The sequence below is a fragment of the Rhinatrema bivittatum genome, unplaced genomic scaffold (genome assembly GCF_901001135.1).
Source record: "Rhinatrema bivittatum unplaced genomic scaffold, aRhiBiv1.1, whole genome shotgun sequence".
NCBI classification, from domain to species: Eukaryota; Metazoa; Chordata; class Amphibia; order Gymnophiona; family Rhinatrematidae; genus Rhinatrema; species Rhinatrema bivittatum.
Genome location: NW_021820898.1, coordinates 113,255 through 137,156, shown reverse-complemented (window position 1 = coordinate 137,156; position 23,902 = coordinate 113,255). Strand labels below are relative to the sequence as shown.

General features: G+C 44.8%; 1 protein-coding gene across 1 annotated transcript in view; it reads right to left on the bottom strand.

Annotated features, from left to right (window-relative positions):
- Nucleotides 1-716: 716 nt before the first annotated feature.
- LOC115082267 (sperm flagellar protein 2-like) overlaps nt 717-23,902 on the bottom strand; it is a gene marked incomplete at both ends in the record, with an annotated part of 124,941 nt that continues 101,755 nt past the window's right edge. The window contains one exon of the mRNA XM_029586513.1: nt 717-826. Coding sequence (XP_029442373.1) covers nt 717-826 — 110 coding nt within the window. The remainder of the gene's footprint in view (nt 827-23,902) is intronic.

Here is a 23,902-nt window from a genome sequence, read left to right as displayed (position 1 = left end):
AAATAGAACATCACCATAATTATTCATAAGTTACTGGAAAGCCCTAAGTCACCATGGATCAGAGCGCATTACTGAAGATCTATATTCCTTCAAGAACCTTGCACTCCTCTCAATCCAGGCTTTTTACAATACCTCCAGTTAAGATGACATGTTTATCTAAGATAAGAGAGCGTGCCTAATCGATAGCAGGTGCTACTTTCTGGAATACCCTACCAGAGCAACGTAGGCTGACTTTATGTACTAAGAGCTTCAAAAAATATTAAAAACTCACTGTTTAAATTGGCTTTTGCTCATAAAGCACAGTAGAACCCAGATCAAAATGGTCTATCTTTCAGATGCTATATGTATAAGTATGTGGTCTCTGTTATAGTATTGAAGATTTTTAGTGGTTTTTTTTCCATTGTTTAAATTTCTGAATTTTTATTGATTGCTTATCTATTGATTTTAACTGCTTTTATAGTATGAAGGTTTCTGCATTATCGTACAAACTTTTTCTTTTTGCTAATTCAGTTTAATATGTGATGAGTGACAATATCCCAAGTTATACATCTGGACATAGCCTCATTTTTTCATTGGCATATTTTAAAAATGTTTTTCTGGATTATGCAGACAATATTGAATTTTTATTATTTTGTATAATACAGGACATGTTATAACATCTTTCTTTTAGAATGCTTAATATTCCTCTATGTATCTATCTATGGTCTCTTTATTACCTTGGCAAGTGGTTCATTTACATATGGCCACTCAATTGATCCTGGCAGAACTGCTATAGGTTTTTCAAACGTGGAAGGTAGTAAAGCTTCGGTAGGTTGCAGTGCTTCTCCTTGAATGGCATTTTAAATATACAAAAACACAATTAATGTACTGAAAAATATGAATATTTAGTTAAAACACTCACATTAATGTAAACATATTAAGGTAGAATTTCAAAGACAGGTGAGGTATTTTTCAAAGGAGTTACACATGTAACATACTGTCAGCAATTTTCAAAATCCATTTACCCACTTTAAATACACTCAGCACAAGTAAAGACTCAGTTTTAAATGTGTAAATGCTTTTGAAAATCAGGCTGATGTGTGTACATTAAGGACCTGATTTTCAAAATTATTTACACACTTAAAACTGGGTTTTACATATGTAAATATGCTTTACCTGTGTAAGTGGGCTTTTGAAAACTGGAACAATATATGCCATTGAATTGTTATAATTGTACCTGCTTTAAGTGCACTTAGGGGCAGATTTTTAAAAAGTACGCTGGATTTTATAAGATACGCGCGTAGCCGCGCGTATCTTATAAAATCCGGGGTCGGCGCGCGCAAGGGGGTGCACATTTGTGCAACCTGCGCACGCCTCCCCTCACCTTCCCCTCCCTTCCCCTACCTAACCCACCCCCCCGGCCCTATCTAAACCCACCCCCTTAACTTTGCGCGCGTCACCGGCAGCCCCGCTCCGTCCTCCGGTCCCGGGGGCTGGTCCGGAGGCCTCGACCACGCCCCCGGGCCGGCACCACACCCCCGGGCCCGCCCCCGAAACACCAGGGCCCGCCCCCGAAACGCCGCGTCGTTTCGGGAACGCCCCCGGACACGCCCCCTCCCTCCCCTTTTCGAAAGCCCCGGGATTACGCGCGTCCCGGGGCTTTAGGCGCGCCGGCCTTTTAAAATCCGCCCCTTAATGCAGATAAATGGCTTTTGAAAATGATTACAATAGTATGTTACATTTATAGGCACAACTCCTTTGAAAATTCAACTGAATGGTTTAAAAAACATCATGCTATTCTAATAATAATTTATACATAATAATTTATACTTTCATTTCAGACAACGTAAAGTATGTGCATACTTTTTATTTGCATAACAAGCTGATCTTCAAATACAAACTACAGAGAGAAGAGGGTCTATATGCATAATTCACCCATATATAGGGAGGGCAATTTTAAAAAAGAGTTTCTAGAGGCAAAATAGCAAGTTTTCTTATAGTAAACATGATTCTCTGCAGACAGCAAGAAGAATTAGCCATGATGCATGGGTGAAATCATCAGATGATGTCAAATGGACTTCTCTTTTTGAGCTCAGTAGAGTTTTTGCCCTACTGCACATGTGTGGGAGTTCCTATGTGAATGCTGCCCCATGAGCCCATTAGTCCATTTGTAGAGCTTAGCTAAATTGTCAATCCTTCCATGGAAGTGGGGCAGGTATTAATCATGGCTAATTCATCCTGCTCTCTATGGAGAACCCTGTTTACAGTAAGCAAACTCATTTTCTCCATCGACAAGCAGGGCTGAACTGGCATGTAGGGAGTCCCAAACTTAGGTTTAAATTGTGGAGCACTCACTGAGGCAGTAACCTGGCTCCCCTGGACTACTAGGCTAACAGATTACACAATCTCCCTTAGCCCAGACACAGTCAAGATGCAGATTTGCAGATGCCCTTGATGAGGATGCTTCTAAAATGAGCAAGAGAAATTACCATGATCCTTGCTTGATTAACTTTAATAGAATTTGTGATCTGGAGGCCAGCCAGTGTATAGCAATTTATGATGCTGCCTGCTAGCCAATTCAACAGAGACCATTTAGCCACCACCTTGCCCATTCTGTTGGGGACATAAGAGACAAAAAATGTGGAATGCCCATTGATAGGGTTGAATTATTTGTAAGTAGTAAGCTATTGTTGCGGTCCCGGTCGCTAGCCTAGCGACCGGGTCCTTACCTCTCCGCCGGCTCCTTCGGGACCGTCGCGATCCGCCAGTCCTGAGGCCTACCCGGCCGCATGGCAGCAGCTCTCCCCACATGGAGACGCCGCTGAAGGCCGAATCAGACTCCTCCCCCTGCCAGGGAATGCGCGCGCGCGAGGAGATGCCTCTTAAAGGTCCAGCACCCAGAAGTGCTGAACCGCCCCGTTCCTGACGTCAGACGCCGGCGGCCTATTTAAACCGGCGTCTGATTCTCCTGCTTTGCCTTTGCAACGAGGTCGCTCTCCTGAGTGCTTAGTTGCTTCCAGCTTTGGTTCCTGCTCGTTCCAGCCGTGCCTTGCTTCCAGCTTTGGTTCCAACTTGTTCCAGCCGTGCCTTGCTTCCAGCTCTGGTTCCTGCTAGTCCCAGCCGTGCCTTGCTTCCAGCTCCGGTTCCTGCTTGTTCCAGCCATGCCTTACATTCAGCTCTGGCTCCTGCTAGTTTCAGCTGTGCCTTGACTCCAGTACAGGTTCCAGGTTTTCCTTGTCTTCAGCCAGCCACGACTTACGAACTTTCTCACGATCCTCCTTGTCTTCAGCCAGCCATGACCTACGGACTTCCTCACGACTCTCCTTGTCTTCAGCCAGCCACGACCTACGGACTTCCTCACGATTCTCCTTGTCTTCAGCCAGCCACGACCAACGGACTTCTTCACCATTCTTCTACCTTCTGCAGCCTCGACCTACGGACACCACTAGATCTCCTAAGTCCCAGCGACCCGGATCCCTACGGGCTCCTCCTGGGGGGATCTCGGGTTTCCAGGGTGAAGGCTTAACCGACTCGCTGCAGCTTGAGTCCGCCTCCCGGCTCTTTAACAACCAATAGACTTTGCCTCTATTCAGCCGGCCCAAGGGTTCACTGTTTACTCTCTTCATAACAGCTATAGCTATGCCCTCTTACAATATAATGAATGAAGGGCTTTCGCCCTCTTGTGCACATGTGGCTTTGGAGGAAATGTCAGTATGACGATATCCTGATTGATGTGGAATGTAGATATGACTTTCAGCAGGAAATTTGAGTGAGTATGGAGCACCACTCTATTGTGGAAAATTAAGGTGAATAAGAGGCCAGAGCTTGTGTTGTGCCGGAGGTGGATCCTTGGGCCGAGGTGGAGTTCACGCTACCTGTAGGAGGGATCCTACAGATCCCCACCGTCGGGGATGTGAATGAGAGTCAAAATCTAAATTCTTTGAACCTTCTGGCAGAAGATTTATTTATTTATTTAGAATTTTTTATATACCGACGACCGTTTGCACATCGCATCGGTTTACAAGAAACTTGAAACTTTTCGGCAAAGCCTTTACAGGGAACAATAACTATGTATACAAAAAATAACAAACAAATAAAAATAACAGTAACAAATTACAAGGTTCAATGGCAATTTACAATGGCAATTTACAATTCTCCATGGCATGTTATCAATAAACTGAATAGAGAGCTGGGTAGGCAAAGGAGTATTACCGGATTTATGAAAAAAAAAACCAAAAACAGAAAAAAAACCCAAAACATTAGGGTAGCAACAATAGGTTTCAAAAGGGGTGTTAGCAGGGGGGGAGAAAAGGGTGGAAAAAGTAGCTTAACGAGGTTTTTGCACGGTGGGGAAGTAGCAGCAGAATGTACAAGGTTATTCAAAGGAAAAAAGTACTATATACAGCTCAGGGAGTCATCAGGCTGGTGGTTAATGTGTGACGGGTATGCCTGTAGGAACAGCCAAGTTTTTAGTTTTTTTTTAAATTTGGGTGTAGAGGTTTCGGTGCGTAAGTCTGGGGGCATGGAATTCCATAGGGTTGGGCCAGCCAGAGAAAAGGCTCTATTCATTGTGGAGATGAGTTTAGTAGATTTGATAGAGGGGGTGTGGAGTGTTCCTTAGAGGGCAGAGCAAGTTGGTCTAGTAGAGGTGCGAGAATCCAGTGGATGTTTTCATTGGTGATGTTTTTATGTATGATGGAGAGAACTTTAAACAGGATTCGGGATTGTATTGGTAGCCAGTGGAGCTCAATAAGAGTTGGAGAAGATCCAGGAACCTGTCCCACTTTGCTTGTTTACATAGAACATGGCTACTTAATTGTTGGCTTGGATTAGGATTCTTTTCCCTTGCAGAAGATGCGCGAATTGCTCAGAATTCAAAGAGGGTATCGCGTAGCAATGCTGCCCTGGAGACAACATACCCTGAGTTCAGAACCTGCTTGTACATGCTCTCCAGCAACTCGTGGAGGTGTCCATCAGCAATTTTACCTGATGTGGAAGAGCTTGTAAAGGAGAGCCCATTTTGAGGACCCCTTGACCTTAACCATCAACAGAGTAATGCTTTTAGTTTCGTAGTCATTTTGATAGGATGTAACAAGGGTAGCTCAGCTGTAGCAGGTCCCATGGTGACAGAAGGGCCCATTGAAGAAGTCTCATATGAAGATGGCTGCCATGTGGTCAAGGAAGACTAGCACTGAATGAGCTGTTGCACGGCTCTGATGAATCAAATTCTATACCAGGGTACAAAGATGCATTGCCCTGTCCTCTGGATGGAATGTTTTTCCCTTGACAGAGTCTATCCAAGCCTGTGTGAACTGGATCTTCTGAAATGGGTCTAAATTTGGTTTGCTGAAGTTGATGATAAATCCCAGACACTGTAGCAGATGTATCGTTTGATTTAATGGGGTCAAGAATGTCAACCTGGAAGATTGGTCACTAACCAATTGTCCAGGTAGGGAAAAACCGAGATGCTTTGATGACAAAAGTATGCCACTACTACAGCCAGACACGTTCGGCCCGATTTTAAAAGGGCCATGCACGTAAAAACAGGAGCCATGCGCGTACCCCCCATTATGCACCAAAGTGCTGGGCCCTGCAAAAGGGGCAGGCTGGGGTGCGTAGACTGGTTGGGAGGGGCAGAGGTGAGCCGGGACAGCACCATTTTTCGCTGTCCCAATGACTCACATGCCAGCAGCCAGTCGGCACGCACAATTTACTTCAACTCGAGGCATGAAGAAAGTTGCAAAACAAAAAAAAAAAAGGAATAGCTAGGATAGATGTAGGGGTCGGGTGGAGAAGGGAAGAGGTGGGAAGAGTAGGGTTAGGGATAGGAAAGTTCCCTCCCAGTCTGCTCCTTAATTGGAGCGGACTGGAAAGGAACAGAGGACCAGCTATTCGCGTCGCCGCAAATAGGTTATAAAATCCGCCCCCCCCCCCCCCTGCATGTGAGTCACAGGCCACCCGCACATGCGCATGACCATCGTATTTTATAACATGCGCTTGCTGGCACGTGCATGTTATAAAATCGGCACGTCCATGTGTGCATGCATGCTCCTTTTAAAATCAACCCCATTGTGAATACCTCAGGGCTGTTGACAGACCAAAGGGAAGGAATTTGTATTCGTGGTGTTGTTCCTCCACCTTGAATCTAAGGCATTGCAAATGAGACGGGTGAATGAGGAAATGCACATAAGCATCTTTCAGGTCTAGTGCGCACTTTCAGGTATTCATCTGGATGAAGGGAAGGATAGTGTGGAAGGAGTTCACCTTCAACTTCTCTCTCTTCAGGTGCATGTTCAACTTCCTTAAACCAGTACAGACCTCCATATTCTCTTGAGATAAGGAAATAGCATAAAAATTGCCATATTTGGTCAGATCAAGGGTCCATCAAGCCCAGTATTCTGTTTCCAACAGGTCACTAGTACCTGGCAAGATCCCAAAAGGAGATTCCATGCTGCTACTGCATAGTGATAAGTAGTGGCTATTCCCAGGGACAGTAACTTTCAAACCGGCTCTCGGGTACACACGGGCTTGTGTGCATCGGCCTGTGCCTAAGGACGTGTCTATTTTATAACTTGCGCGTGCATATACACGCATGTTAAATACACACATGTGCCAAATTTTAGGTGGGCATGCACATGGTCGCACAAATCCCACTTCTACCACACAAGGCGGGGATTTTATAAGGAATGCACGCTCACACCATTACCAGTTTACCAATTTGTCCACCAGTTCACCCAGTTAACATTTAGGACCTGCAAACCCCCCTGGTTTTATAATCTACATTCCCCAGTTCCCCCAGACCCTTTAAAACCCTCAGAAATGACTCAATCTTTTAATATTATAACTTACACGTCATCCATAGCAGAAGTAAAGTTATGCAGCAGGGGACCTCTGCACATGCCAGGGTACATAAGTATTTATGCACCCATCTCTTGGCCAGGTCCCAAAATGCCCCTGCCCCACCCCTTTTTGGAAAGTTTTCAGACGGTTTTACGCTCATATCTGGACACTTTTTAAAATACAGTCAGCGTGCATGAGCCCGACTTCTTCAGGCATCCCCTAATTGATGTGTGCGCCGGACTTTTAAAATTCACCTTTAAGTTTATTTGGTTAATAACTGTTTATGGACTTCACCTCCAGGAACTTGTCCACACCTTTTTTAAACCCAGCTATTAACCATATCCACTGGCAATGAATTCCAGAGCCTAACTGTGTGTCAAGTGAAAAAGAATTTTCTATGATTTGTTTTGAACGTGCTACTTACTAACTTCATAAAGTGTCCTCTAATCTTTCTGTTTTTTTTAAATAACTGATTTACATTTACTTGTTCTATTCCACCCATGATTATATAATTTCTATCATATCCCCCTCAGCTGTCTTTTCTACAAGCTGAAAAGCCCTAATTTAGCCTTTCCTCATAGGGAAACCATTCCACCCCTTTATCATTTTGGTCGCATTATTCTGTACCTTTTCTAATGCAATTATATTTATTTTATTACATTATTTTAAATATTTATAGTAATTCTATAATGACATAGTCGTGCTGAATAGACTAAAGCCTCACCATGGAGCAATACAGAGGCATGATATTTTCCATTTTATTTTCCATTCCTTTCTTAATAATTTCTAACATTTAGTTTGCATTTTTTACTTTCATCATATACTGAGCTGAGGATTTGAAATTATGCCCACTATGACAATCCTTTCTCAGGGTGATAACTTCTAATATGAAACCTAAAATTGTGTAAGTACAGTGTGGGCTATTTTTATCCATGTGCATCACTTTGCACTTGGCCACATTAAATTTCAATTGCCATTTGAATGCCCAATCCTCCTGTAATTTTTCACAATCTGCTTCTGTTTTAATAACTTGGAATAATTTTGTATCATCTTCAAGTTTGATCACCTTACTTGTTATTCCACTTTTCTGATCATTTATACATTTATTAAAAGCACCGATCCCAATACAGTTCCCTGAGGCACTCCACTCCATTGAAAAAACTGACCATTTAGTCCTACTCTCTGATTCTTATTTTTTAACCGGTTTGCACTCCACAATATGACGTTGCCTCTTATCCCATGACTTTTTAATTTTCTCAGGAGTCTCTCAAGGGGCACTTTGTCAAATGCCTTCTGCAAATCTAAATATACCCTTCACCCCCATAGAAAGGACCCATACCTTGAGGGACAAGCGAGAGAGTAGAGATTGCTAGTGGAGAGAGCCCTAGATAATAAATTCTTTTGTATGCCCTGTGGAAACAGTGAAATCCATGAATAAAGGGTTACATAAATAAAAAAACAAAAACCATGACCAGCTGAGCATGAACATTCTCACTAATTGTGCCTCTTACTGCTTCTTTGAATCTCATATACACTGTGCACTTTGCTTGCTGCAACTCTGAGCCATTTCCAACCTGATCTGAGAAGTCTTGCTACCAGTGGTAAGTCCCACCCATTTCTCTGCATCATAAGAGGAAGCCCGAAGGGTCATTAAAATCAGGGGCCCACAGGTGCACCTGCCAGTGGTGGCAAAGGGGCATGTCCCTTTGCCTGTTCTTCATCTGGACCTTTGCTTGGACATATGATATTGCTAGTGATTTTCTTCTTTACTTTAATGGAGGAAAAGTGAATTTCTGTAATTTTGGGAAGGGGTATATACTGTTCTTGATTTATCCCATCTTCTCAGTTGTCTGATTTGTTAATCACTAGATCTAGGTTTTTGGTAGATCCTCCATGTAGTAATGTAAATGTTTTAGATTATCCTACGGTAACTATATTATCTGTGGGTTATATCAATGTTTGTTCACGTCTTAAAATGTTCATGTGTTCTCTGCAGTATTACTGAATGATGATTTGGATATTTTAGGCCAAATTTTTAAAGACATACTCATGTAAAAACTGGGGTTTATTTACATGCATGGTTGGGCCTTGTGCGTGCAGTGCGTGTTTTAACAGGCCCAGCCACACGCATAAACCCCGGTATGCGCACAAGTATTGGGCCCTGAAAAAGGGGTGGGCCGAGGGCTGTGGTCTGGGTGGGGAGGGGCAGGGCAGGGCAGGATGGAGGCCAGCCGGGAAAGCGTCCATTAGCCACAGTTCCGGCTGGCATGTGTAACTTGCTTCTGCTCTGGAGGAGCAGTAAGTAATAAAACATTTAAGGAAAGGTAGGTTAGGTTTAGGGGGTGGGGAGGAGAAGGGAAGAGGGAGAAAGTGTAGCTAGGGGGATAGGGAACTGGGGAAGGCCCGATTGCGTATTTTTCAAAAATGTGCTCCCCCTGTGCACACCACCCAAACATGTTCGCGCATATTTTAAAATCTGGCGTGCATGTGCGCATGGCCATCCGATTTTATAACATGAGTGTGCCGGCGCGCATATGTTATAAAATCGGTACAGCCATGTGCACGTGCTGGGAACCGCGCGCAAGCTGCTTTGAAAATCTACCCCTTTTTGTCTTTGTGAAACTTAGCTCAAGCAATCTGATGTTTCTTTGATTCAGCTGTTATACCCAAATGGTTACTCTTTTTCCCAACATGTTAGGAATGACAGAAGAGGGTGGGGTATTGATTATTTATAAAACTATATAAAGTTTAGTCCTGTTTATTTGGGTAATGGCTATGAAAACGTAGTACCCAAATTGTCGAATTGGACTTTGGTTCTTTTTATTATAACCCAAGTATTATTTGTAACAATCTAGATATTTTTTACTTCTTTCCTGATACAGTCTGATAAGGTACTTTTTAAAAGTGATTTTAATATCCATGTGGATAGCAAACCTACTAATATCTTCAGGGATTTTCAAGGCTCTATGTTGTTTTTTTGACTTTACATTGACATTCAGTTTTTTTTATCCTTATTAAGAATTCCTTTGCTGATTCTCTTAAAAGGATTTCTGACTGCCTGTCAATCATTAAATCTTGGTTAATCGATCATAAACTTTTACATAATATGAAGAAAACTGAAATTTTATATCTTTCCAGGTTGACATCGTCAGGCAGGTATGTAAGTAATTTAGGTGTAATTATGGACTCTAAACTGATCTTGCAAGCACAGGTAGCTGCTATTATTGCAAAAATTGTGCCCTTTTTTAAGGTGAGGTCAAGATGAAAATTGTGATGTATACTCTGGTGCTGTCTTCAATCAAATTACTGTAATTCGCTATGTCTGGGTTTGCCCTATACTAACCTGTGAGCAATGCAGTTGGTACAGAATGTTTCAGCACAAATAGTCTCTGGGACCCCAATCAAAGATCACATTACTCCTATGTTAGCCAAATTCATTTACTAACAATCCTATGGTGCAATAAACTTAAATTGTTATTGTTGGTTTTTAAGGGCTTGAAAGGTTTAGTACCTCATATTATTAACGCGGCATTAAAAATGTATCGGCCCACAAAAAGTCTTAGGTCAAAGTCGCAAAGTCTTCTTTGCGTTCCTTCATTTAAAAGGCTAAACTAAATGAAGTGCGAGAGTGCATTTTCTACATACAAGTGTTGCGGTCCTGGTCGCAGCGCTGGCAACCGGGACCTTACCTCTCCTTCCGGGGATCCCGGGTCCGCCAGCCGGAGCGCCGCTCCTCGGGCCTGGGTTTGGGCGGCAGTCGCCGCGTCCCGGTGGGCCTGCGGGGCCTGTTCGGCGGCGTCCCCACGAGGGAGACGTTGCCAAGTGTTGGAACATTGCCCCTCCCCTCCTAGGCACGCATACGCGCGCGAGGGGGGGGGCAATTTAAAGGCCTTTTCCTGCCGGACCGCGGGCCTCCCCTTTTGTGACGTCAGACGCCGGCAGATACTTAAGGCTGGCGTCTGCTTTCAGTCAGTGCCTTGCAACAAGGTTACCTGCTTTCCTGTTGCTGTGCTGCGGACGTTGTCTGTATTCTCTTGGGATCCTGTCTTCAGTTCCAGTTCCAGGTTCGAATCCTTGTCTTCAGTTCCAGTTCCGGTTCTGGGTTCGGACCTTGTCTTCAGTTCCAGTTCCAGGTTCGGACCTTCGTCTTCAGTTCCAGTTCCAGGTTCGGACATCCATCTCAGTTCCAGTTCTTCTCCTCCTGCTCCAGTTCCCGCTTTGGTTCCAGTTCTGGACCTTCCCACTCATTCCAGCTTGCTTCTCTGGTGCTGACTTCTACCTGTCTACGACTCTGCTCGCCAGCCGCCTGCCTTGACCTCAGACCGTCTCTTCAGATTGCTGCTCGCCTAAGTCCCAGCGGTCCGGGCTCTTATGGGCTCCTCCCGGGGGAGAATCGGACTTCCAGGGTGAAGTCATCTTCTTCAATCACCTAAGTCCCAGCGGCTCGGATCCTCAAGGGCTCCTCCCAGGGGGATCCGGGCTTACAGGGTGAAGAGCTCCTGCTCACTCAACCAGCATCCGCCTCCCGGCCTGTGTTCTCTCCACGGAAACTCCTTCTCCCATCATCCTCTCTCTCCGTCAGGCCGGCTCAAGGGTCCACTGTTACTCACGCAACATACAAGAACCAATAAGCGGGAATGCTTTGTCAGGATTTATTAAGGCTGAATCATGTTTTCTCAAGTTCAGAAATTAGTAAAGGCACGATTATTCCAGCAAGTGTTTAATCCATGAGGGGTCGAACATTTTTTAGGAGATTGATACAGACCCTCCTGTTTAGAAATGGCAGACTAGATTATGGAGTTGCTATTGCTATATTATTGCAGCGCTAATATCTATCTAGTCAATTTTCAAAGGCTTGCGAGCGCCAAAACCAGGAGATATGCGCGTGACTTGGACCTGTATGTGCCGCATGGATTTTAAAAGGCCAGCGGCCACGCATTTATCTCCTGGTACGCACATAAAAAAGTTTTCTGAAAAAGGGGTGGAGCATGGGTGTGGTCTGGGCAGGGCATGGGGGGACATGGGCAGGCCAGGACTGCACCATAAAGTCAGCACGTAAGTAGTTACGCGGACAAGCTCGCACCATGGTCCACTGCTGCGTAACTTTAATTCTGAGATGGACGGCATGTAAGTCATGAAACAAAAAAAACAAGGCTAGTCAGTGAGGTTTTAAGGCTCGGGGCTAATAGGATAAAAGTCAGGCAAGTTAGCTGGGTGATTTAGGAAGTCCTCTCCTTTACTGGGGTGAACTGGGAGCAAACTGGTAAAAAGGCCTATTACATTGCCGCACGCACCTACTAAAATTTCCATTTACTTGCTCAAGACAGAATTCGCGCACACATGCCTACATCAATATAAAATTGGGCTCACATGTACGCGCAGATAGGCATTTTTATAATACGTGCACATATACGCATATATGCTATAAAATTGGCGTGTCCATGTGCGCACCGGCAAATGCACGCACATGTACGCATGGGCGCAGGTCTTAAATGTTACTTCTATATGTTTTATATATTATTAAATTTATTCATGTTTTGTGTTTTATGTTTTTAATTATCTGGCAATTTTATTTATGCACCTGTTTATTACTTTTATATTTTGATGACTTTTATGGCTATTTAAATTATAAACTGCTTAATAAAGCAGATAGGTGGTATGGAAATTTAAAAAGTAAATAAACAGATAAATAGATAAATAAATAAGATTAGCTGGCAGTTTTACATCTTGTTGAGTTATTTACATGTCCAACTTATAAAGCTGGCATATTTTGGATCAGCTTATTAGTTCTGATCAGTATTCGAAACTAATATTGTCAATGATGTTGAATATCAAATTGTACCTTGGTCTGATCATTATTTTATCTGTTTTAAGCAAAAATTGACTACTAGTCATTCTTTACATGCTGAGAGAGTAGTTACCAGGTCTAATCGTGCCCTAATTGATCCCTCTGAGTTTAGAGATAAGTGGAAAACTACCCTGGTGGAGGAGTTGATTGGCTCGTTTTCAGAATCTTTGGGGAAGACTTTGTCTCTGATTGGGTAGATGGTTGCCTCGACTACACAAAAGAAGTATAAGCAGGGTAAAACTAGGGCTCCTTGGTTTAAATAATGACCTAAGGGAAGAAAGGCTTTTACACTAGACCCAGAAGCTATGGTGCAAGAATCTACCAGTGGCCACATGTACTCATTATGATTTAATGTGTTGTGAGTATAGAAAACATTTAGAATCTCTTCCAGATTGATTAAATCTTTAAATTGCCCCATGAACCTTTCACAACCATTCATAAATTAGTTAATGGTCTTGTTTCTACCATTATTCTGCAAGTCTGGGTGATGGTTGTAGTAATGGGGACAGTTTTTCAGTTTCCTCTATTGTAAGGTGGGATAAGTTCCAGGAAGTTAGTATTGAAAAGTATGTAAATTGAAAAACTCACATTGCCTGTTGGACTCTTGCCCATCCATTTTATATATTTGTAGAGATGAATTCCTGGACATTTTGACCAAATTGGTCAATCTATCTCTGCTTGAGGGGAAAGACCTATACTAAAATGAAGAAATTTATCAGTGAATTGTTCTAGTTTCTGTCCCATTTCCAATCTTGCTATTATGGGAAAACTATTAGAAAAAGTGGTTTATTCCCAATTTGACTGCTTTTGTCAAAGTTTTACATCAACATCAATGTGGTTTTCATCATAACCACAGTTTGGAAACCCTTCTTGGTGCAGTTACGGACTCAGTTCTCCATGATCTTGATGATGGTCACTTGTGACAATATTTTTAAATGCACTGCAGCTTATGATACGATCAGCTATTCAACTTTGTTAGAGCAATTAAGGTCATTGGATTTTGGGAGAACTATACTCCAAAGGTTTACATCATATTTGGAAGGAAGGCAACAAGTTTGTATTAACAAAGAACAGTCCATAAAATTTGCTGGTTTCCTTTACAGCATGGTGTCCTCAGGGATGTGTTTTGTCAGCTGCATTATTTAATGTTTATTTAAGGTCTTTTTGGTTTTTATTTGATCAACTAAATATTAATTTTATAATATATACAAACATACAATTATTTTTTCCCATGAGAGACTCCTTAGCGTCTGAACTTTCTCAAATTTCAGGTATTCTGTCTGTGATTAACTCTTAGATGCAGTCTAATTCTTTGTTGCTGAATTTATCCAAAAGAGAAGTTCTTCACTTTAATAAAAAATCTAACCTGTTAATTTTTGTCTATTGATGGCGATGCAATTTTGATCAAAGATACAGTTAGAAACTTAGGGTTACTATTTGATTCTAGTCTGATGTTTAAACCTCAGATTCAATCAATTTTATGGTCAGGCTATTTTAAGTTATGACTGTTACATCATTGAGATACACTCTAGAACAAAATGAATTTTGTATTTACAGCACTAGATTATTATAATTCTTTATATTCCGGCTTATCTTTCACGAGTTTCAGAGCCTTGCAAATCTTGCAAAATTCAGCTGCCCAGCTTGTTTTAAGGGGGCAGTTTTTGGGATGACATAACACCTCTATTTCACACCTCTATTTCAGCACTTGCAAAAGCTCCTTATTCTAGGACAAGTTAAATTGAAGGTACTTTTCTTGATATTGAAAGCTTTGAACATGGATGGCCCTTTCTATTTGTCTGACTTATTTATACTTTACAAACCTTCATAGGTCCTTTGTTCTCAAGAAAAGGGTTTGTTAGTCATACCTACAGTTAAAGTTGGCCAATTAAAAGAAACTAGAAAACAAGCCTTCTCCATTTTAGAACCCTTTTTATGGAATGAATTACAAGAGTCTCAGAGACCTGGATGATTTGTTACAATTTTGTATTCATTTAAAGAGTTTATTATTTCAGGATGCTTTTAAGATTGAGTAACCAGTGTAGATTGATGCTTTAATTCCATTTTTAGGTCTTTATGCTTTGTTTGTTTGATTTGTATTATTTTATTTTATATTGTATTGTAATATCTTTTGTATGATTGGTTTGTTTTAAGAACATAAGAACATAAGAAAATGCCATACTGGGTCAGACCAAGGGTCCATCAAGCCCAGCATCCTGTTTCCAACAGTGGCCAATCCAGGCCATAAGAACCTGGCAAGTACCCAAAAACTAAGTCTATTTCATGTTACCATTGCTAATGTCAGTGGCTATTCTCTAAGTGAACTTAATAGCAGGTAATGGACTTCTCCTCCAAGAACTTATCTAATCCTTTTTTAAACACAGCTATACTAACTGCACTGACCACATCCTCTGGTAACAAATTCCAGAGTTTAATTGCGCGTTGAGTAAAAAAGAACTTTCTCCGATTAGTTTTAAATGTGCCCCATGCTAACTTCATGGAGTGCCCCCTAGTCTTTCTACTATCCGAAAGAGTAAATAACCGATTCACATCTACCCGTTCTAGACCTCTCATGATTTTAAACACCTCTATCATATCCCCCCTCAGTCGTCTCTTCTCCAAGCTGAAAAGTCCTAACCTCTTTAGTTTTTCCTCATAGGGGAGCTGTTCCATTCCCCTTATCATTTTGGTTGCCCTTCTCTGTACCTTCTCCATCACAATTATATCTTTTTTGAGATGCGGCGACCAGAATTGTACACAGTATTCAAGGTGCGGTCTCACCATGGAGCGATACAGAGGCATTATGACATTTTCCGTTTTATTCACCATTCCCTTTCTAATAATTCCCAACATTCTGTTTACTTTTTTGACTGCCGCAGCACACTGAACCGACGATTTCAATGTGTTATCCACTATGACACCTAGATCTCTTTCTTAGGTTGTAGCACCTAATATGGAACCCAACATTGTGTAATTATAGCATGGTTATTTTTCCCTATATGCATCACCTTGCACTTATCCACATTAAATTTCATCTGCCATTTGGATGCCCAATTTTCCAGTCTCACAAGGTCTTCCTGCAATTTATCACAATCTGCTTGTGATTTAACTACTCTGAACAATTTTGTGTCATCTGCAAATTTGATTATCTCACTCGTCGTATTTCTTTCCAGATCATTTATAAATATATTGAAAAGTAAGGGTCCCAATACAGATCCCTGAGGCACTCCACTGTCCACTCCCTTCCACTGAGAAAATTGTCCATTTAATCCTACTCTCTGTTTCCTGTCTTTTAGCCAGTTTGCAATCCATGAAAGGATATCGCCACCTATCCCATGACTTTTTACTTTTCCTAGAAGCCTCTCATGAGGAACTTTGTCAAAAGCCTTCTGAAAATCCAAGTATACTATATCTACCGGTTCACCTTTATCCACATGTTTATTAACTCCTTCAAAAAAGTGAAGCAGATTTGTGAGGCAAGACTTGCCCTGGGTAAAGCCATGCTGACTTTGTTCCATTAAACCATGTTTATATGCCTTTATGTTTTGTTTGATTTATATTATTGTATTTTACTCTATGAAGGCATTTTTATTTGCACAGGTTTTTGCAAATTAACTTGGATGTTATATTTTACATTTTATTTTAATTATTATTATGCATAACTGGTTGTTGTATGTTTGGTTTAATTATGTATGTTTATATATAATCTGCAATGAATTCTGTTAGAATCACAGAATATAAATTCAAACAAACAAACAAATAAATAAATATGTTTATCCACCTAACACGACTGGCTCATTATAGGTGGAAAATAAGTATTCTAATTAAATAAATAAATACATAATGTCCTAATGTTACATTTATCACTCAATATTGGGGTATATGAAATCTGCCACTGTTATTGTGCTGCCAAATTTGTTAGCTTCCCTAAATTTGGCCAGGTGAACAGGAATATACCCTCACAACTATACATCTACAAAATCTCAACTTTTCATAAAAATGTTATATTTTGTATTAGTCCAGTTTTTGTAATGTGAACTAAAAAAATTATGCATAGAACTATGGAATATGATTTTTATGCATAGCATCTACCATTTCTGCCATTATTTCATATCTGTTAAACTATCTGTACTAGCACTATTAGGCAGTCTATTGGTGTTACGCCCATCGGTTGCAGATGGTTACGACTGCTGTTGCTCACCTTATGCCTTTCTGCATTGACTCCTCTGGGGAGACTGGTGGCCTCCACCAGCTATCATCGGCCTGCATGCCCTAGTTCCCGAGCCTTCCCGCACGGCATGGACGCTGCCGGCTGCCATCTTGCCCTGGGAGTTCCTTAGGCACGCGTCCTCGGGCCAGTCTTATTCACATCATGGCAGGAACCTCAGGGGCATCCCCCCGGATGACGTCATTTCTCTCGGACATTTAAGCCGGCTGGCCCTGCCTGCCTACGACTTGGCAATGAGTTCTCTCATTGCTGAATCCGCTCACTTCGGACCTGTGTTCCAGCTCCTACTTCCTTGACAAGAGACGTTCTGGGTACCCGTTCCTCGGGGGCCCTAACCTGTCTTTGGCTATCCGCTCCTCAGAGGGCCTCGCATCTTGGACTGCTACTTGCACCATTCCCCAGGCTCTGGAGCTTTCACTCTGCTACACTGGGTACCCCACTCTGCGGATCCTTCCTGTACCTTCACTACCGAGGAACCCTCTTCGGTGTACCCCGCTCTGCGGACCACTGCTGTACCAACGCTACTGAGGAAACCTCACCAGTGTACCCCACTCTATGGACCATCACCATTCATCTCTACTGAGGACATCTCCGTGGGTATACCCCACTCTGTGTGACTTTCTGCTTCACTCCCCGCTCCGCAGGCAGTGTCACTCTGTTTCTTTAATAAAGACTCAAGGACATTCTAACTAGAACTGACATCAGCTTCCCGGGATGACGCCCCGTGGCTCCACCCCCTGGGGTCCCCATCTCTAACTCTCCTGTCCTCTCCTCTTCACTCTCTCTCTCTCCAGTACCTGTTGCTCTGCACACCCTTAGCTGAGACCTCGCTTCCCGATGGTGAGGTTCATGGGGCTCCTCTCCGTGGGTGGTACCATCTCTCACCTTGTCCCAAGGGCCCACATACTCACAATTCCTAACAATTGGTATTTTTATAAAGCCTTCTTTTTAATATTCTTTATTTATAAATATGAACTGTTCATATGAGCAGTATAAATCAATTTTCAGAACATTATAACATAGTGAATGCAGCACAATTTCTAAATGATATATACCCCTCAAAGCTTCGGGAGGTCGATATTCAAAAGCCATTTAGACGGATAATTGAAAAGTTATCCATCTAAATGGCTACCCGGCTATATTGAGAGCCATATGCAGGTAAATTCTAGCCGCATAATGAGTTATGCGGCTAGAATTTACTGCATAAGTTGGAGGTGTTCCGGGGTGGGGGCAGGAGGCGTTTCAAGGTGGAGCAGAGTTAGCCGCATAAGTTATGCGACTAACTATGATATTCAGAGTTAGCCGCTTAACCTATGCGGCTAACTCTGGTCAGGCTATAGGGCTGGCCTAAAGTTAGGCAGTTAGACATAACTAGCTAACTTTAAAATAGCCAGGTATATTTATTTGGCTAACTAGCTGAGCTGACAGTGGCTGAAAATGGACTTCCAGGTTTGTAATCCAAATTTCCTATATTTTCATTTTTAAATAAAAAGGCATGCACGTTATTATGTTCAAATCCAATTTTTTAAAATATGCTTCCCTAAATCCACTATATAGTCATACTATCCTGATTCTTTGCATGTATTAGGGGGTTATTTTCTAAGCACTTTTCGCGCATGATACGGTCGTATCGTGTGCAAAAAGTTCACAAACTGCGCTAAAAGCAGTTATCGCGGTTCGCGAATGCAAATTTTGAATTAAGTATTCAGGGGCGGAGTTGGGGCAGGGCAAATGTAAAGTAGGGAGGACTTACCGCGAACCGCGAAACAGCTGCGCTGTTAGCGCGGCTCCTAACGTGGCCAATAACTACACCTCTTTCAATTGCGATACATTGTATCCCGGCGAATAGTGCGCACAGCAATAATATCGCGGCTAACGAAAAATGTAGAAAACCAATCCCCACACACCTACAAAGGTAGTGCTACCCAATAAAAAGGCCTGTTCTTAGTAGGTCTACCTTCCCAACACCATCCACACATTCACAATGTATGGGCCAGGCTCACTCCATGGCTAAGCAGGGCCGACGCAGACGCCAGGACGTTGGTCGACGTCGCGGTAGGTACAGGCAGCGCATCTATCTCCCACGAACCTCATTACTGGGTATGCCAGAGGATGTTGTGATCAGCAGGTATCGCCTCAGCTCTCGTGCCATCCTGGAAATATATGAAGACATATGAGGTGCCCTTGAGCCTTGAACCCGAAAGAGCCGAGCCGTCCCCGGCCTGACCAAACTCTTGGTCGCCCTGCACTTCACAGCAAGTGGCTCCTTCCAATCCACGGTAGCTGTTGTGGGTGGGATGTCACAGAGCACTTTTTCACGGTGTCTGCAGCAGGTCACTGAAGCAGTTATGGCCCGCTTGCCTCGATACATAGCTTTTCCATGCGACAGACAGGACCTGATGGACCTCAAGTGTGGTTTTTATGCCATTGCCCGCTTTCCGAATGTCATTGGAGCTATTGACTGCACTCATGTGGCCATCATTCCACCCTGTCAGACGGAGGCAGCCTACCACAACAGAAAGCAGTTCCACTCCCTCAACGTGCAAGTGGTGTGTGATGCTGGAATGCGGATCCTCTCGGTGATGTCCAGCTTTCCAGGATCAGCGCACGATTCCTTCATACTCAGGTGATCAGCTCTGTTTCGCAAATTCGAAGCTGGCCAGTACGGCGATGGTTGGCTTGTAGGTAAGATATAAGTTTCCATATATCTAACATATTAGCAATGTTCATCTCTGTTATGGCACACAAATGTGACGTGTACACCCTATCCTGATGGAGTGATATGTCCCCATCACAACAGGCCTCAGTGGCTCATAGTGTTACCCAAAGTGGTGGAATGGCTCATGCACCCAAACAGTAAGTATGGGCTGCCAAGCACGAGGTACACAGCAGCCCTAGTATAGCCTGTATGTGGCATTGCATGTTCACTTCACTGCACTAGTGAACAGCCTACACTTATTCGGTATAGCCATGGTTAATGGCATTGTCCAAGGTGATTCTACAGTTGTGCTGTAAGGGCAACTCACAGCCACTGGTGTTCCTGAGGTCCTGATGTTCATGATACTTCGCATGATCACTTCTAGCCAGTTGTGCACATTCAGGGGCAGCCAGTTGACACCATGCCTGTTATTGGGAATGCATACCTACATAAAAGGTCCGGTTGAGCAGATATGTCCGTACACAATTACTACAGTGCATGATGCATATGATCTGAACACAGGGATATAATCTGTAAGGACCGTGATGTTAAGGACCTATCGCATACACACTGCTGACATAAATCTCAGTGTCTAGGGGCCCTTCATGTGCTATACCTCCTAATAGCAGCACACCTGCTATGGCAGAAAGCAAGCATGGAGCCCCACAAATAGGGTGTTAGGGAACAAGAATGACCTGGCTCGTCCCATCCGGTTCTACTGCATGTAGTGATCACATACACGCATGTGACATCAACATCAGTATTTGTAATGGCTTGTCTATTTCATTGCTACAGGAGACTCAGCCTATGGATGTAGGCCCTGGCTTATGACCCCAATCCTCCAGCCTGCCACGGCGTAACATATGACCTATAATGAGGCCTTACGGGCTACACGCTCAGTCATCGAACGTACCTTTGGCCTTCTGAAGAGCCGCTACCGATGTTTGGACAAGACTGGGGGAGCATTACTGTATGCTCCCCCCAAGGTTGCAAGGATAATCTTGCTTTGCTGTGTGTTCCATAATGTGGCTCTTCGGCATGGGATACCTATGGCTATAGATCCAGACCTCAGACCTGATCCCCCATGTGTGCGTGCACGACGGCATGAGAACACAGTCAGTGGCAGGCAGCTTCGGCAACACCTTATCCAGACACACTTTTAAGGTAGGCATGGGACAGAACCATGCCCCTGCAGGGCAGTTTGGCCACTGATGGGTTAGGACATAGTTGCATGTGCAGACCTCTTTTTCAGTCTGCTACGTCCCAGACCTGCTAGGTCTGTCCATCCAACAACTGTTTGGGGGTGGTGCTCTACATCTGAGGGTATAGGCCATAATAGGGTGGTTAAGTGCTGGCTTGAGGCACTGTTGAGGTGCTCTATGTGTGTGACTTATTAAGTGCCATTGCATTAAGCACCTGCTACATACTGACATGCCACCAAGGAGGACGGTAACATAGAAACATAGAAACATAGAAATGACGGCAGAAGAAGACCAAACGGCCCATCCAGTCTGCCCAGCAAGCTTCACACATTTTTTCTCTCATACTTATCTGTTTCTCTTAGCTCTTGGTTCTATTTCCCTTCCACCCCCACCATTAATGTAGAGAGCAGTGATGGAGCTGCATCCAAGTACTGTACACACTTGTCCTCATGAGACACAACACACTCACACACCTCCCCAGATTAGCTTACACCTTACAACAATTGTAGCTGTATTGGGCCGTACCTCTGTCAGTCCCTAATGCCATCATGGTGACATGCATATCGGTGCGTCATTGACGCACATTTGGACTAATGAAGCCAACCTACGTCACTCTTACCTTATTTGCCAACCCTCAATCTTATTGCCATGTGCGTCTTGCAGCAACACTAACGACCCTTCAGTATGCAAGTGGTATCAGTGAGGGCCTAGGCAGCAGAGCCTCAATACACAGCAGGGAACACATATCAGTCCTACAACATCCTGATGCCTCATGAATGGGTGGGTGAGAAAAATGCGCGGAAAGAGCCTCATTTGCATGGGAACGCCCCTTTTATTAACGCGGGCGGTACCCATGCAATACCAATGCGATATTGGTAAATGAGGCCCTTAGTGTGCTGCCTTTATGAGATTCTGATGAATAATAGCATAACAGTGCCCTTGTTTCTTTAGGCTATTAAGAGTGAAAGTTTGTAAATTGAAGTTGCTTTCAAATACAAGGCACAACTTCTGTTACGGCTATGGCTGCTGTGCAACCGCCTCACCACCAGGGGTCCCTCTAGAGCTGGATCTCCTGACAGGCCCAGTCCATCTCCCTTCTCCTCTCTATGTTCTGGGCTGTCCCTTATAACCCTGCCTGACAGTTCCCTCAGGGCTTCGGCATCGAGCTCGCCTGGGCTCCCTGCTCTAGCCTTCCTTGCTTGCTGTGCATGTGGTCCCTGGACCTTCCCTTGCCTTGCGCGGCCTTCGGGCCTTATTCCTTTCCTTGCCTTGCCTTGCCTTGCCTTGCGCGGCCTTTGGGCCTTATTCCTTGCCTTGCCTTGTGCGGCTTTCGGACCTTATTCCTTGCCTTGCCTTGCGCGGCCTTCGGGCCTTATTCCTTGCCTTGCCTTGCCTTGCGCGGCCTTCGGGCCTTATTCCTTGCCTTGCCTTGCCTTGCACGGCCTTCGGGCCTTATTCCTTGCCTTGTCTTGCCTTGCCTTGTGTGGCCTACAGGCTTTCTGTGTGTGTGTGGCCTACGGGCCTTCTGACCTGCCTTGCCCTGCTGCTGCCCCTGGAGGGGTCCGTACCGGTCATGCTGCTGCCCCCGGAGGGGTCCGAACCGGGCCCGCCAACTGACTTTGTTACTCAACTATCTGAGCCTGCTGTACCGGCCCAGCTGCCGCCCCTGGAGGGGTCCGTACCGGCCCAGCTGCCGCCCCGGGAAGGGTCCGTACCGGTCTTGCTGCCTCCCAGGGAGGGGTCCGTACCGGTCTTGCTGCCGCCCCCGGAGGGGTCCGTACCGGTCCTGCTGCCGCCCCCGGAGGGGTCCGAACCGGGCCTGCCAACTGACTTTGTTACTCAACTATCTGAGCCTGCTGTACTGGTCCAGCTGCCGCCCTTGGAGGGGTCTGTACCGGTCCTGATGCTGACCTTGGAAGGGTCCGGACCGGCCCTACTGTCGCGTCAAGAAAGGTTATGGACTATTTCTCTGCCCCAGGTGGGGTTTGTGTTCCCCTTGTCACCCCAGGAGGGGTTATGGAAATCTGCACCGCCTCTGCTACCCCAGGAGGGGTCTAACCCTGCCGCCTTGTCCCAGGTGGGGTTATGGACTGCCTTACTGCCTCGGGAAGGAGTTGAACCTGCCGCATCACCCCCGGAGTGGTCTCACGTTATTATTGATTACCTCCTGCACAGATGGGATCCAGGAGGAGGGGGAGGCCTTGAGGGGGGGGTACTGTTACGGCTATGGCTGCTGTGCAACCGCCTCACCACCAGGGGTCCCTCTAGAGCTGGATCTCCTGACAGGCCCAGTCCATCTCCCTTCTCCTCTCTATGTTCTGGGCTGTCCCTTATAACCCTGCCTGAAAGTTCCCTCAGGGCTTCGACATCGAGCTCGCCTGGGCTCCCTGCTCTAGCCTTCCTTGCTTGCTGTGCATGTGGTCCCTGGACCTTCCCTTGCCTTGCGCGGCCTTCGGGCCTTATTCCTTGCCTTGCGCGGCCTTTGGGCCTTATTCCTTGCCTTGCCTTGCGCGGCTTTCGGGCCTTATTCCTTGCCTTGCCTTGCGCGGCCTTCGGGCCTTATTCCTTGCCTTGCGCGGCCTTCGGGCCTTATTCCTTGCCTTGCGCGGCCTTCGGGCCTTATTCCTTGCCTTGTGCGGCCTTCGGGCCTTATTCCTTGCCTTGCCTTGCGCGGCCTTCGGGCCTTATTCCTTGCCTTGCCTTGCGCGGCCTTCGGGCCTTATTCCTTTCCTTGCCTTGCCTTGCCTTGCGCGGCCTTCGGGCCTTATTCCTTTCCTTGCCTTGCCTTGCGCGGCCTTCGGGCCTTATGCCTTGCCTTGCCTTGCCTTGCCTTGCGCGGCCTTCGGGCCTTATTCCTTGCCTTGCCTTGCCTTGCCTTGTGTGGCCTACAGGCTTTCTGTGTGTGTGTGGCCTACGGGCCTTCTGACCTGCCTTGCCCTGCTTACGGTGTGTGGCCTACGGGCCTTCGGTGTGTGTGTGTGGCCTACGGGCCTTCTCTGCCTTGCCCTGCTTACGGTGTGTGGCCTACGGGCCTTCTGTGTGTGTGTGGCCTACAGGCCTTCTGACCTGCCTTGCCCTGCTTACTGTGTGTGGCCTACGGGCCTTCT